This window comes from Eulemur rufifrons, chromosome 7 (genome assembly GCF_041146395.1).
Source record: "Eulemur rufifrons isolate Redbay chromosome 7, OSU_ERuf_1, whole genome shotgun sequence".
Lineage (NCBI taxonomy): Eukaryota > Metazoa > Chordata > Mammalia > Primates > Lemuridae > Eulemur > Eulemur rufifrons.
The window spans coordinates 64,835,555-64,852,500 of record NC_090989.1 but is presented as its reverse complement, the minus strand read 5'-3'; the positions used below and the strand labels follow the sequence as shown (position 1 = coordinate 64,852,500).

At 35.8% G+C, this 16,946-nt stretch overlaps 1 protein-coding gene across 1 annotated transcript in view; it reads left to right on the top strand.

Moving 5' to 3' along the window:
• The window catches only part of KPNA1 (karyopherin subunit alpha 1), a 62,988-nt gene that overhangs the window by 24,694 nt on the left and 21,348 nt on the right, over nucleotides 1-16,946 (top strand). Inside the window, exons 3-5 of the mRNA XM_069475106.1 lie at nucleotides 5,329-5,436; nucleotides 8,462-8,561; nucleotides 10,807-10,901. Of these exons, the coding sequence (XP_069331207.1) occupies nucleotides 5,329-5,436; nucleotides 8,462-8,561; nucleotides 10,807-10,901 (303 nt within the window). The remainder of the gene's footprint in view (nucleotides 1-5,328; nucleotides 5,437-8,461; nucleotides 8,562-10,806; nucleotides 10,902-16,946) is intronic.

The following is a 16,946-nucleotide window of genomic DNA, read 5'->3' as shown; positions in this document are numbered from 1 at the left end:
GGTAGTTTTGTGTCTTTCAATGAAATGGTTCATTTTATCTAGGTTATCAAATCTATGGCAATAGGGTTGTTCATAGTATTCTTTTGTTCATGGGATCTGTAGTGATTTTCCCTCTTTCATTTCTGATACTAGTGATTTGTGTGCTTTGTCTTTTTATTAGTTTGCCTGGCTAGAGGCTTATAGATTTTGTTGATCTTTTCAAAAAATCAGCTTTTAGTTTCATTGATTTTTCTCTTTTGATTTCCTATTTTTAATTTTATTGATAGCAACTCTGATTTTTATTCTCTTTTGTTTGGATTTAATTTGCTCTTCTTTTCTTAGTTTTCTGAGGTGATTGATTGGGTGATTTCAGATCTTTTGTCTTTTCTATTGTATGCATTCAATGCTATATAAATTTCCCCCTAGGTACTGCTTTTGCTTCATCCCACAAATTTTTGACAAGTTGTGTGTTTTTATTTTCATTTAGTTTAAAATATTTTAAGATTTCTCTTGCAATCACTTCTTTGACACATGTGTTGGTCTTAGAGTTGTTATTTCATATCCATGTATTTGGGGATTTTTTTTTTTTAGCTACCTTTCTGTTACTGATTTAATTTCATGGTGGGCTAAGAGCAGACAGACATTTTATGACTTGTGTGTTTTAAAATTTGTTAGGGTGTGTTTTATGGCCCAGAATGTAGTCTAACTTGCTGAATGTTCCATGTGAGATTAGAAATGTGTATTCTGCTGTTCTTGCATGAATTAGTCTATGGATATTCTTTATATCCAGTTGATTAATGATGTTGTGTTCTTTTATGTCCATATTGGTTTTCTCCCTGCTTGATCTATTCATTTCTGATAGAGGGGTGTTGAATTCTCCAACTATAATAGTGAAATCATTTATTTCTTCTTGCAGTTCTGTCAGTTTTTGCCTACATATTTTGACACTTTATTGTTAAGCTTATACATTTTAAGGGTTGTTATGTATTGGAGAATTGATCTCTTTATCATTATGCAGTGCACCTCTTTATCCCTGATAACTTGCCTTGCTTTGAAGTCTGCGCTGTCTGAAATTATTATAGCTGCTCCCACTTTGATTAGTGTTAATATGGCATATCTTTCTCCATCCATTTACTTTTATTAATAATCTATGTGTCTTTATATTTAAAGTAGGTTTCTTGTATACAATATATAGTTGGGTCTTGTTTTTTGATCCACTCAGACAATCTCTGTCTTTTAATCGGTGCACTGAGACTATTGATATTCTGAGTGATTGTAGATATAGTTGAATTAATATTTACCATATTTGTTACTGATTTCTATTTGTTAACCTTGTTTTTCGTTCCAAGTTTTGTCTTCCACTCTTTTTCTGCTTTTGTGGTTTTAATTGAGCATTTTATATGATTTGCATTTTCTCTCCTTTCTTGGAATATGCATTGTGTACTTATTTTTTTTAGTTTTTTTAGTGTGCACCTTAGAGTTTGCAATGTGCATTTACAACGAATACAAGTCCACTTTCCAAATAACACTGTACATTTTCACTGGTAATGTGAGTACCCTGTAATAAGATACTCCTATTCTCCCTTCCATCCTTGGTATCGCTGTTGTTTATTTCACTTATACAGAAACATATGTGATCATACATATATACACATAAGCATACATAATCAAATGTATTCTTGCTGTTATTATTTTAAATAAAGTATTAACTGTTAGGTAAATTAATAATAAGAAAAATTAAAGTTTTAATTTTACCATCACTTATTCATTCTCTGATATACTTCCTTTATGTAGATCCAAGTTTCTGACCTATATAATTTTCCTTCTTGCTAAAGGACTTCTAACATTTCTTGTAAAGCAGTTCTATTGGCAGTAGTTTTTGGTTTTCTGAGAAGGTCTTTATTTCTTTTTCACTTTTAAAGGATAATTTCACAAGATACGGAATTGTAGATTGGTGGTTTTTTTTTTTTCTGTCAATACTTTAAATGTTTGACTTCACCTTCTTCTGGCTTGTGTGGTTTTTGAGGAGAAGTTGGTTATAATTCTTACCTTTGCTCTTAGATAGGTACATTGTTTTTTTCTCTTGTAGGAGTTTTTTTCTTTATCTTTGATTTTCTGTTGTTTGAAAATGATATCCCTAAGTGTAGTGGGGTTTTGTGTGTGTGTTGTGTGTGTGTGTGTGTTTAGTTTTTTGGTTTTTGAATTTATCTTGCTTGGTGTTCTCTGGGCTTCCTGGATCTTTGGTTTGGTGTCTGACATTAATTTGAGGAAATTCTAATTCATTATTGTATAAAATGTTTCTTTTGTTTTTTCCTCTGTTCTCCTTCTGGTAATTCCATTACATGTTCATTATGCCATTTGTAGCTGTCCCATAGTTCTTGGATATTCTATTCTATTTTTTTTTGCAGTACTTTTTCTGTTTTCTTTTCAGTTTTGGAGGTTTCTAATGAGATATCCTCAAGCTCAGAGATCGTTTCCTTAGCTGTGTCTATTTTACTAATGAGCCCATCAAAGGCATTCATTTCTGTTACAGTGGTTTTGATCCGTTGCATTTCTTTTTTTTTTCTTTATTATTTCAGCATATTATGGGGGTACAAAAGTTTAGGTTACATATATTGCCCTTGCCCCCTCACCCCCCCACCCGGAGTCAGAGCTTCAAGCGTGTCCATTCCCCAGACAGCGCGCATCGCACTCATTATGTATGTATACACCCATCCCCTCCCCACCCCCCACATCTGCCCGACACCCAATTAGTGTTATCCCCAAATGTGCTCTTAGGTGATGATCAGTGAAACCAATTTGATGGTGAGTACATGTGGTGCTTATTTTTCCATTCTTGGGATACTTCACTTAGTAGAATGGGTTCCAACTCTATGCAGGAGAACATAAGAGATTCTGTATCACCATTATTTCTTATAGCTGAGTAATACTCCATGGTATACATATACCGCATTTTATTAATCGACTCATGTATTGATGGGCACTTGGGTTGTTTCCACATCTTTGCGATTGCGAGTTGTGCTGCTCTAAACGTTCGGGTCCAGATGTCTTTTTTATAGAATGACTTTTGTTCTTTTGGGTAGATGCCTAATAATGGGATTGCTGGATCGAATGGTAGGTCTACTTGAATCTGTTTAAGGTATCTCCATATTGCTTTCCACAGAGGTTGTACTAGTTGGCAGTCTCACCAGCAGTGTATGAGTGTTCCTGTCTCTCCGCACTCACACCAACATGTATTGTTATGGGACTTTTTGATAAAGGCCATTCTCACTGGAGTTAAATGATATCTCATTGTGGTTTTGATTTGCATTTCCCTGATGATTAGAGATGCTGAGCATTTTTTCATATGTTTGTTGGCCATTCTTCTGTCTTCTTTTGAAAAATTTCTATTCATGTCCTTTGCCCACTTTTTGATAGGGTTGTTTGATTTTTTCTTGCTGATTTTCCTGAGTTCTGAATAAGATTTTAGATATCAGTCCTTTATTGGATGTGTAGCATGAGAAGATTTTTTCCCATTCTGTGGGTTGTCTGTTTGCTCTCGTGACTGCTTCTTTGGCTGTGCAAAAGCTTTTTAATTTAATCAGGTCCCATTTATTTATTTTTGTTCTTGCTGTGATTGCCTTTGGGGTCTTCTTCATAAATTCTTTGCCTAGGCCAATGTCTATATAGAGTCTTTCCCACATTTTCTTATAGAATTCTAATAGATTCACACCTGAGGTTTAAGTCTGTTATCCATCGTGATTTGATTTTTGTGAGGTGAAAGGTTTGGGTCCTGTTTCAGTCTTCTACATGTGGCTATCCAGTTTTCCCAGCACCATTTGTTGAATAAAGATTCTTTTTCCCAGAGTATGTTTTTGTCTACTTTGTCAAAGATTAGATGGCTATATGAGGATGGTTTTATATCTGGATTTTCTGTTCTGTTCCACTGTTCTGTGTCCCTGTACTTGTGCCAATACCAAGCTGATTTAATTACCACAGCCTTGTAGTATAGTTTGAAGTCTGGTAAATTAATACCTCCCATTTTGTTCTTACCGCCTAAAATTGCTGTTGCATTTCTTTTTGATTCTTTCTTAGAATTTCCATCTCCTTATATTGTCTGTCTGTTCCTGTATGCTGTCTACTGTATCCATTAAAGCCCTTAGTGTATTAATTGTAGTTTTAAATTATTGGTCTGATAATTCCAACATCCCTGCCATATCTGAATCTGGTTCTGATGCTTGCTCTGTCGCTTTAAACTGTGTTTTTTATCTTTTAATATGCCTCGTAATTTTTTTTTGATAGCTGCAAATGATGTATTGGGTAAAATAAACTGTTGATAAATAGGCCTTTGGTAGTTGGTTATGGTATTAAGATAATGCTGGCCTGATAGAATGAGTTAGGAAGTGCTCCCTCTGCTTCTGTCTTCTGGAAGAACATGATTTTGTACTGATCAATACTAACTTAAGACTCAAAGGGAACCTTCTGTAGGGCTTTGGCATTTTTTCTGGGTTATTCCCTGCCTTGTGAATTTTAGGTGTCTTAAGCTCCTGTTCTGAACTCTGTTACCTCAATTCAAGGAGTCTAAGCTCTGTTTGGGTTTACCTTCCCTCCACTGCAGCCTGGAAACTCCTTCTAGGCAATAATCTGAGGCAATCATGGGGCTTATTTTGTTTTTTTTTTTCATGTATTTTGTCTGCTTTTTAGTTGTTTAGGATGGGGGAGGATAAGTTACTGTTAGTCCATCATGGCTTGATGAATAAGTGTACTACCCAGGCCTCTTAAGGATATAATGGAAATCACTTTAGTTGGCTGATTTTGGGGGGAACTAGTCTCCATTGCCTACACAAATGGATGCTTTAAAGATACTGTTCAAGCAGTTGTCATTTGTCACTGGTTGCTGGATAGGTTGGGAAAGTCAGAAGCCTCATACCACTGTCTTGAAGCTTAGGAGGGAAGTATTAAGTCATTTGGGCGTACTTTTTATCCTTATTTTCCCTGATGTATTGTGAAGACTATTCTGTTGCATTCTTCATGTAAAGGGATGAGGGAAATGGCCAAGTTTGCCTCAGCTCTTTTTTCCAGCTTTACCTTTTTTATGGCATGTGGTGTCAGGCCTTTCTTAGTAACTATTACCTTGTCAAGTATGGGTATAGTATATTATGATAGTTAATTATATTCAATTATAAGAATATGGAGAAATCTGAAATAGTTCCTCATCAGGAAGGGCTGGAAGGCGTACAAGATTTAGAATTTTAAAAATGATTTTCAAAGAGCTCCATCCCTATTGCCTTTTTAAATGAGGTGCCTAGTGTTTGGATGTTGAACTCCCTTGTGTTAGAATTACATTACTGACGGTCTTTTATATTTCAGTTATTCAAGCGGAGAAATGTTGCTACAGCAGAAGAAGAAACAGAAGAAGAAGTTATGTCAGATGGAGGCTTTCATGAGGCGCAAATTAATAACATGGAGATGGCTCCAGTAAGTAAGATAATGAACTGTCTTAGTTTTTTTGTGATGAAGATATGAGATACAGATCTTCTTTTGAATTAAAAAAAGAAAGTTTAGATGGCTATAAAAAAGTACTTGGTATTTTACTTTTAAACAGGAGCCACATACTTAATCTTATGGTTCATTAAATGTTTATTATATTTTGGATAATTTTTAGTTAAAATTGACTAAATTATAACTTTGGAGTTTAAAAGTTGGTACTGAAACAAGTTAAGACTTTTTGTCTTGTTTTGTTTTTTCTTTTGTTTTTGAGAGCTTTTTGTGTGTTAAAGAAAATAAATGTTCTCTCATTTATTTATTTTTTGCAAATGGTGACATATTATACATGGTATATTATAGTTTTTTTATTTATTTCACTGCATAGATCTCCAGTTTATATGAACCAGCTTTCTTTTTGGGGTGGGGGGGAGTATAATTTCCTTTGGAATTGATACAGACATTATTGCCACAGCTATCATTTTGTGATAAATTCTTCTAGTCCTTTAAGAAAGTCAATCTTCCCAATTTTTTTAAAAGTGGTGTTACATGAATGTAAAGTATTTTATGGATTGTATTAATATTAGTCAGGCTTTTCCAGAGAAATAGAACCAGTGAGAGAGAGAGAGAGAGATTTATTTTAAAGAAGTGGCCCCACATGATTGGGAGCTGGCAAGTCTGAAATTGTAGGACAGCGCAAGCTTGCAGACTTTAAAGTTAGGTAAGAGTTGATATTGTAGTCTTGAGGCTCAATTTCTTTTTCTTCAGGAAACCTCGGTCTCTGCTCTTAAGGGCTTCAGTTCATTGGAATGTGCCAACCTACATTATGAGGGCAGTCTATTTAATTCAAGTGTACTGATTTTAATGTTACTCAAATCTGAAAAATATCTTCACAGCAATATCTAGACTGGTGTTTGACCAAATAACTGGGTTCTATAACCTAGTCTAGCTGACACATAAAATTAACCATCATAGTCTACTCCTTGTCCATTTGGTATCCATGCACATTTCCTTACACCGTATTTAGTCTCAAATAAAGACAACAAAATTGTACCTTCACCTAAGATGATACAACTTTCTTTTTTGCAGCTGAAAATGTGCAGATTGTCCTTGACTTATGATGGTTTGATTTAGGATTTTTTGACTTTATAATGGTACAAAAGTGATACACATTCAGTAGAGACAGTACTTGGAGTGCCCATACAACCATTTTGTTTTTCATTTTCAGTACAGTATTCAATAAATGACATGAGATATTCAACATTATATTATAAAATGGCTTTGTTAGATTATTTGTTCAACTGTAGGCTAATGTAATTGTTCTGATCATGTTTAAGGCAGGCTGGGCTAAGGTATGATGTTTGGTAGGTTAGTTGTATTAAATGCATATTCAACTTAGGATATTTTCAACTTATGATTTGGTAGGTTAGTTGTATTAAATGCATATTCAACTTAGGATATTTTCAACTTATGAGGGGTTTATTGGAATGAAACCTCATTTTAAGTTGAGGAGCATCTGTGGACTTTCCCCAGAAGAGGTTGCAAAATCTTTGGGTGATGTTCATTCCTCCTCTCGATAGCCTGTGACTTAAATACTGTGATGTACAGGTAACAATCCTTAAAATAGTATAATGTCAAGTCATTACAGCTTGTTAAAAAGGATGAGAGAGGGAAGAAAAAGATATTTATTTTATATATATATAAATGAATGTATATATATGTGTATATATGCAAGCATATGCATAACAAATCTTACAAGGACCTTTGTTTGAACTTTGAAAATAGTTATTTTCCTGGCTCTTGAGCAGAATGCTTCATATTCTCCATGGGAATTCTTAAGTGTTAGGTATTACTTACCAGTTATCCAGCATTTATAGCTCAGTGTAACTTTTCCTCACAATTCATTTTGTTGACTGTAACCCTTCATGAAATAAGAACTTTGTTACATTGTGGCAAATGATCCTGAGAAAAAAAGTTAACTGCTAATACTGGGGATAGGTTGTAGTGGGAAACTGAAAAGTTTTAATAAAGTAAGAAAATAAAAATTTTAGGTAAGAGTCAGGTGTTGAATATGGCAGTGGCTAGAATCTGTGATTTATATAGGACCACTCTATACTCATTAAATAAATATTTGTTGAGTATCTCCTGTATGCCAGCCATCAGTAGTAGAGTGGTAAGGTAGATGGCTCTGTGGCTTTCAAGGAGATCACAGTATACTGGGGAATCCCAGACAATAAACAAATAACCCAGAAATACATCTGGTAGTGTGATAAGGGCTGGGCACAGGATTAAAGTAGGGTGATATAGAAGAGATAGAGTGGCTGCTTTAGGTTTGGAGGTCATAAAAAGCTTTCTTTTAGAACTTAACATTTAATCTGGATAACAAAGAACAGCCAGCCATGTAATGAGCTAGGAGAGGAAGAAAAATAAGCCCCTTGTCTTAGTGTTACTACTAAGATTACTTTCTCACTATTGTGAGCTTTTTAATGATAGACAAAGAATTTGGCTTCATTACATTACTAATTATCTTATACTTTTTTTTTTTTTTGAAACACAGTCTCACTCTGTTGCCCTGGCTAGAGTGCTGTGGCATCAGCCTAGCTCACAGCAACCTCAAACTGCTGGGCTCAAGCGATCCTTCTGCCTCAGCCTCCCGAGTAGCTGGGACTACAGGCATGTGCCACCATGCCCGACTAATTTTTTTCTATATATTTTTAGCTGTCCAGATCATTTCTTTCTATTTTTAGTAGAGATGAGGGTCTCGCTCTTGCTCAGGCTGGTCTTGAACTCCTGACCTCGAACGATCCTCCCACCTCGGTCTCCCAGAGTGTTAGGATTATAGGCGTGAGCCACTGTGTCCGGCCTTACACCTTTTTATATGTAAAGTTTGTCCTACTTTTTTATAACTTCTAGAGAAGTATGATTAACTTAATAACTTGGTCATAATATCTGTTATCTTTGTTTAGCTTTGGATTAAGGTCAATGTTTTATTGTATTTGCTTTTTGTTTATGATCCCAGGGTGGTGTCATCACTTCTGACATGATTGAAATGATATTTTCTAATAGCCCCGAGCAACAGCTGTCAGCAACACAGAAATTCAGGAAACTGCTTTCAAAAGGTGAGCTATGAATATATTGAGTATATTTTTTCATCTGTCTACAAAATATTACTTTCCCATAATCTTTCACGTCACAGATAATTTGTTTTGGAGTATGATTATCAATCAAAGAATAAAAAGAAATATACAGACATATGTGTAATTGTGAACCATGCCTAACTTTTTTTTTTTTTTTTTTTTTTTTTTTTTGAGACAGAGTCTCACTCTGTTGCCCAGGCTAGAGTGAGTGCCGTGGCGTCAGCCTAGCTCACAGCAACCTCAAACTCCTGAGCTCAAGCGATCCTCCTGTCTCAGCCTCCCGAGTAGCTGGGACTACAGGCAGGCGCCACCATGCCCGGCTAATTTTTTCTATATATATTTTTAGCTGTCCATATAATTTCTTTCTATTTTTAGTAGAGGTGGGGTCTCGCTCTTGCTCAGGCTGGTCTCGAACTCCTGAGCTCAAACGATCCGCCCACCTCGGCCTCCCAGAGTGCTAGGATTACAGGCGTGAGCCACCGCGCCCGGCCCACCATGCCTAACTTTTAAATTTCCTTATTTATTTGTGGAATCTTCGCAGGACCAGAAAACAGCATTACTTTCATTTTTGAGCTGTCTTATGAAAGACCTTACAGTGAATAGTAGTCAAAATTTCATGTTAATTCAGATTGAGAAATTTCACTCTTTTTATATAACAGCTTTTAAACTATCACTTGAAAGGGCAATAATTGTTGATTTTAATGTTAGAGTTTATCTCTGAAAGTATGGATTTATTGGTGGGCAGGGTAACTACCTTTTTTATTATAATTAGTATAGAATGGTATCTGATACTTGCTGTCACCTTGGGGAAGTAAAAAGAATCCTGAACTGGTCTTTCTCCACTCATGGAGACTGACCTGTTCATCTCTCTGGAACGTATTATTAAAAAAAAAAAAAAATCCTGAACCATATTAAAATGTTGATAGTCATTAGTGACTCTAAACTGTTGATAGTCATTAGCGACCCTAAACAACCATTATATTAAAAAACATTAATATATCCCTTAAAGTTAAGTGGAATACAAACCTACCACAATAACAACAACAACAAAAAAAATGTCTTTAGCTTGAGAACTTGTTAAATATTTGAAGGAAGGTATACTTTCCTACTCCTCTTAAAAAAAAGTCTTAATTCTTTTCAGCATGCTGAGCCTAGTGGTTTTCTCACAGAATGTATTTTTTTTTAAAGGCCCGAATACTTTACTACTTTCTTGCATATATTCTAGCTTGCCTACGTTCCTCTTAAAAATGTCATAGCTAGAATACAGTATTCTAGATATGTTCTTATTACTGTAGTGTATGGTGAGAGATTACCTTCCTAGTCTTAAGACTTATTCCAATAATGTAGTACAACATATTATGTTATTTTTGTAGTCATGGCTTAGTAATATTTTATTGAATTATCAGCAGACTAAACTCCCTACCACTTTTATTTACGAACTATTTTTAGGTCTTATTTGTGAAGTCATATGAGTTTCTAAAAATTTGCCTTTGCTGAATTTGAGTTTATTCCTGTTGTTTTATTGCCTATGTTATTTCTGTAATTACTGTGCTATGGACCGCCATTTTTCTGGCATCGTTGCATACAAATTGTCAAAAACTTTGTCAGATCTCTTGCTGAAATTATTAATGTGATTGTCCATGACATTTCTGTTCACTCAGTAAGTTTGTATTTATTGACTTCATTTATAAGATACTGTATTATAAATGAAAACAAGGTTAATTTGGCAAGTCAATCTTAGTGAATTCTTGCTGGCTTCTACTTATCACTACAGGTACAAAATTAAATTCTTCAGGCATACTGAGAATCCCATAATACTGACTCTTAAGACAGTTTATGTTAAACAAAACCAGATAGACTGAAAACCATGTACAGAAAAAGAGCTAGAAGGAAGTATATACTAGCAGTGAATGACTTTCAATCTTCCCCTGCCCCCAATTTCTACGTTTTCTAAAACAGTGGAGGCAGTAATTTTAATTTAAGAATTCTACCCATCCTCCATTTTCATATTAAGACTTACCTTGTTTGTGAGAACTTTCAGACTACCCTGGTATCAAGGTGATTGTACTCAATTTTATTTATTTGTTTATCCTTTGGGTAGATTTCCAACATGAAGGAGATGGTAAATGGAGGGAGGGATGTTATGAAGTAATTTTGAGCTATCAAATTCTTGCATTGAAATCAAAGGATTCCTTTTTTTCTTTCCTTTTATTTTATGGGGAAACAGAACCTAACCCTCCTATTGATGAAGTTATCAGTACGCCAGGAGTAGTGGCGAGGTTTGTGGAATTCCTCAAACGAAAGGAGAATTGCACACTGCAGGTGCGAACAAAATTTTCATTTCTTGCCTGATAACTTAATTCCCTTTAAAAACTTCTATTTTGTATACAAATTTATTACTTATTTTATTCTATGTGAAGAGTTAAATTTTTTAATAATATTTCTGACAACTACATTGCAAACTTACAGCTTTGTTAACACAAAGGCTTTGGCTATAGTCTATAATTCTTGTCAGTTTTAATCATTGAAAATGTTTTATGGTGTTTAATAGGGAAATGTTTGCAGTGGTGGAGCCATTATAGAAGGAACCTGTGTGTGGGCCACATAAAATTATGAGGGAGTTTTAGATTATACTTGTTGGCTTTCTTGGGATGACGTACCATGGACTAGATCAGACTCACTAATTCCCAAACCTAGTCCTAATTAATCCACCCTCCACCCCACAAAAGCTGGCAATGAGATAACCTTGTCAGGAATCTGTGTGCTTAGTACTGTCAATTTAGGCTTTTACTACTGTACTATATAGGGATTCCAAGAAGAAATTCTGCAACCTCTAGATTGAATTTTTTCACAATAAAAGGAGTCACCCGTCAACTAATTCTCATCCTGGGAGTTACCTGGAAATTTTACAGTGCTATTTTTTTCCTGAATAACTAATTTTTAGTAAACTGGTGGTGATTTTTCAGTGGGTTAGACTTCATTGTAGTAGGCTGTTGAGTCAGTCTGTTATTAACCTACTTGTGATCCCTAAATTCTCATTTATTTGTAGGATCTAATCTGAAGGACTTAGGCCCTTTAGAGAGATTCTGCAACTGTAGTAATTGGTTAAGTGCCAAGTAGTACACAAAATGTGATTATTTTTCCAAGTAAATATTTGACAATTACAAGTTAATCATAAAAATAGCTCCCCCGACCTCATTTGTGTGCTTTTGCTTTACTCTAATGTTGGTGCCATGTAGGGACTGGGGCATTTTTTGTAAATGATAGCTCCTGTCCCTAGGTTCCTTACCATCCAGACCATTGTAGATCATTCGAAAGAACTGATGATTTGTCTTGATATTTTCTCTCCTTTCCTCCTAGCCCCCTTTTCTCCTTCTTTTACACTCTTTGTTGCAGTGATGAGTTCCTTCCAGAGGAAAAATAAGAAATCCAGAAAAGGTAGAGTACTTCTTTGTCCCATCAGTTTTTCTTCTCCAGTTTGACATTTATCAATCCCCGTGTTCATTTGAATCAAGATTCTGTTTTGCTAGCTGCCTCCTGGATTATAATTCTGGTCCCCATCTAAGGCCAGGATCATCAGACACCTGAAAAATAATCACGTTCACCCTGAGAACAAGGGAAGAGAGAGACTTTTCTCAGAAAAAAGGAAATCCAGACAGCCAACACTGCAGAGAACAGAGCCTGAACCCCTAAGCAACTTGTCAAGAGAACCAGAGGGACCAAATGAGAAGCTTTACTGCAGTTTATCATTTGAAATGCTTTGTAGGAAGAGGGAGGTAGGGAAAATTATCATTTTGTTGTACTAAAAAAATGTTTCTGTCTTATCTCTGGGAATGAGAATATTTGAAAGAGATTGAATTCACTCCTTGTTCTAGCAGTTTAGACAGTGCCCTCTTCTGGCTAACACATGTAAATTCTACATCATTTTTTGATTCAGTACTCTGTAATCCTGGAACTTACATTTTAACATATCTGAAGATGAAAGCCTTCAGAAATCTCTCGTTTTTGTCTAAATTCCCAGATTCCACCCTTGTACATACTAATAATTAGGCTGAAAGATAGCAAAATGATTCCTCTGGAAGTGACCACCTCATGATTTCCACTTTAGCTGTCTTAAGACTCTGAGAAATAACCCACCTGCTTATTATCTAAGAGTTGACATCTCCAGCTTTTCTGCTGTGCACACTTACACAGCATGGTGTTCTCTCTCCAGTGTGACTAATGGGTGATTTTGTCCACCTTAGAAACCACAGGAGCGAGTATATTGAGAGAGACCTTAAAGGCATGAGACTTTTTGCTCTCCCATGTCTGCAAATAATTAGGCATGGCTCTGGAAAACTTGGAGGCTACTCCTTCCTCTGTCTACTGGGAGAGCACTAAGATGTAAGCTATCCCTGATACCCCTACCTACTTATTATAAATATGAATAGTGGGTCTTTAAATAGGGCTTTTGCTATTTCTCTTCCAGAAACCAAGTCATACTATATTGTGCCAAGAGGAAATAAATAAGAGATAATCTCATGGATAAATCCTATGAACAAACTTAATTTCTTCATTCCATAGGTATAGAATTGTGAATCCTAGCAAAGGATCTCTTTAATTTCTTTCTGGCTTCTGAAATCAGTGAGGCACCTCAAACCAGGGGTATAAACATGCCTCGGCACTGCTACCCAATACTCACTTGCCCTCAAACTGCAAGTGAACATGAGTGGAATCTAGGATTTTGGAAGCAAACAATGCCATTTAGCTAAAAGCATTCTCAAGCTCAGTGACATCTAGGTCTCAGATATACTGGAGCCTTTTGTCATGAGACTGGTGGTCTGATTTATGGTGTGTCCTGTGAGCCCACTTTGTTTTTTGATTCTTTGAGTCCAGGCTCTCAGCATCTTTGTAGTGCTGAGATGTTACATTCCCAAGCCTTATAGAAGATTATAAAAATAGCTAGAAATAAGTAAATTATCTCCTACTTCCGAACATTGGACAGGTACTCCTTTAAAAGTTGTAAATTTGAATTAAATTGGCTTAGTTTCCCTTTCCTGCCTTTCTTGTCCCCTCTAAAAGCTTAATGTGATAAACTGCAGTAAGCCTCATCCTCCTGTGTCTTTTCCCATCTTCATTGATCTTTCTGCCTTTCCTCAAAGGTTGCTCAGATGACTCAGGCACTGTTCTCTGCAGAGTTTGATATCTGGGTTTATTTTTCTGATGTGAGCCTTTCTTTTCACTTGCTCTCCAGGTGAGCCTGGCATTTGCTAGGAACCAGAGTGGAACCGGCAAAGTGGCCAGCAACAGAGTCCTGATCCAAATGGAGAAAGGGAACCAGGCGTACCTCAACCTGGAGTGGGAAACTTGATAGGAGGTCAGAAGTACTTCAGCTTTGGATTCTCATTTTCCTTATATAAGGAACTGAGCGCCAGAAGGTAGAGACTAAGAAAGGGGAGAGAGAAAACATCAAACCTTCAGTGTGCAGATTTTAGTTGTAGCCTTATTTAGCAAGTTCTGGACAGTGAAAAATAACAGTGGAATTATAATTTATAAGAAGTTTTAGCTGCATGATAGGTTGTTTCTTTGTATGATGCCATTCTTGGAATATTAAGAATATATAACAGTAGTTTAAAACAATGAAAAGGAAGAAAAGATTATAGTTATTTTGGCCACCATTTGCTATTCTCGGTGATACTGTTTCTTAGATTTTTTTTTTTTTTTCCATTTTTTCAGGTTACTGATTTTCTCTTGAGTCTCAGTGGTTACATACTTAAATTAATTTTTTGGGCTGTTTAACTTCATGTATTTGTGTTTGTCATTGATTTTGGACTTTCCCATTTCACAACTCTCTTTCTTGTTAAATTTTAGTATAGCATCCAAAGCTGAAACATTTTTAAAAAACAAAATTTAAAAAGGACAGCAAATCTCAGTGAAATACAGCATAAAGTACAGTCTATGATGAAGGGGAAGTTACGTAGTTTAAAGCAGTGGTCCCCAACCTTTTTGGCACCAGGGACTAGTTTCATGGAAGACAGTTATTCCACAGACTCGGGGTGGGGGGGGGCTGGGGGTGATGGTGTCAGGATGATTCAAGCAGATTGCATTTATTGTGCAGTCAGACCTCTCTGGTAATGATAATCTGTATTTGCAGCTGTTCCCCAGTGCCAGCATCACCTCCTCAGATCATCAGGCATTAGATTCTCTTAAGGAGTGTGCAGTTTACAGTAGAGTTTCTGCTCCTATGAGAATCTAATGCGGCTGCTGATCCGACAGGAGGCAGAGCTTATGCGGTGATGCCAGCGATGTGGCTGTAAATACAGATGAATCTTCACTTGCTTGCCTGCAGCTCACCTCCTGCTGTGTGGCCTGGTTCCTAACAGGCCATGGACCACTATTGGTCCTCGGCCTGGGGGTTGGAGACTGCAGGCTTAAAGTATATCCAGTTTTTAAAAAGCATACAGTTAAATACATTTGATAGTTGCTTCTTCCAGCATTAACAGAGGCCTATGGTGAGGGAAATTCTCACTCTTGGACTCCTCCTCTCTCATACATTCATATATACCACAAACATACACATGGGTATAGAGATTTCGCAAATACAGCTTGATGAATTTTCACAATGTGAAAACACCAAAGTAATCAGTACCCTGTGTGTGTATACTTCTAATTGCCTTATTAATACATGAATATGGCTGTGTTTTAAGTGTCCTGTGGTTATAGTTACGCATCCATCTACTTCTGTCCCTGATAATAGCAAAACTACTTTTTGATTTTCATTCTTAAATCTTCTTTGCATTCAAAGGTTATCATCATTGTGTACTTCTTGGTAATAAACATAACTCTGGCATACTATTCTTTTGCTAAAATGTACTAATTTCTAATTTTTACCATCCATGTTCAGGCTGTTACTCATTTTTCATTTTCTTAATCATTGTCACTCTTATTTGTTTTGCTTCTCCATTTTATTTATTTAAATAGCTTCTGGAATTTTCTCTTATTTTCTCTGAGATCTTTGGTGCTAAACTCACGAAATGGCAGTTTGAATGCTGGCACCAATTAGTATTCTAAGTGATTTTTTTCTCACTAATAACTAATATATCCCTTATCTACCCAGGTTATTATTATCATTTCTTTTGCATCAAAATCTCACTGCAATCCTTTTTGTCTTTGATATAGGTAGATATGTATGCTGATCTTACTTATTCTTTCCAGATTGCTTTTCCTCACAGTTTTCATTTCTTTTGACTTGATCTCTGCAGTATCTGATGACTATTTGCTAAACTTTGAGCCTGCCTTCTGGTAGGACAGTTTGCTTTTATACTCACATCATATAACTCTGGTTTACTGAATAATTTTTCTAGTTAAGCAAAAGAAATTATATTCTAGGTGAACAGAGTTTTTTTAAATAGTAGAAATAATCTGTCCTACTATTATTTGAAATTTCTTACCCTAGATACCAAAACTACGAGCAATTGAAATATTCCAGTGTTATAGGCATGTTTCAGAGAGGAAACTAGGTCTGGGTTTCACAGGATACCAAATTAGGAGGCTGTAAACTAGTCCTTCTCTTTGGCTGTGTAACATTACTCAAGTCACTAGTCAAAATGGTGGCTCTTTTCCTGATAGTTTTCCTCATTCACAGGTTAGAAAAGCAAGAGACACCTTACTTCTCTGGGTTGTTATGAGTATCACCTGAAAGTATGTAAATAATGCTTTGAAAATATAAAGTACTGTACAAATGTAAAGTTTTAGTTCAGACAGATTGAAAGGATTTAAGCGTTGCTTTCATTAGTAATTTAATTATAGAGATGAATATATGAAGAGTTTTTATTTCCTGATATTTGGGGTTTAATCTACAAGTCTTCTGTATTTTTGTTACAACAAAAAGTTATCAGATGGAATATATTTTCTCTTTAACTGTGGTACTCCTAGTCTGGGCCTCTCTGCTGCTATAATATCAATGTTCAGTTAGGCTACCAAACCACTTTATCTCACTCATGTATGTCACTTACATAGTTTTCTTTGAACATCTCTTTAAGTGTCTTCTATGAGTTTGCTATTATTCGCATAGCTTTGGATTGTGCTAAATCAGATTGTCTGTCCTTCATCTTCCTCCACCCCCAAAGATTGGTGATTTAGTTTTCCATAGGACAGCTACCTTTTAATTGATCCAAAAGTTTAGACAAATCACAGGTATATCTTTTGATGATTTATTACTGATCTCTGATTCACAGGGCATACCACTGAATTTTTTTAAATTATATTTTTTATTAGGTAATATACATGGTACAAGGCCAAAAGAGATACATAGGCTTTCTAGTGAAAAGTTTTTCCCATCCTTGTTCCCCAGTCACCCAGACCTCTTCATGCAGGCAAAAGTATTTA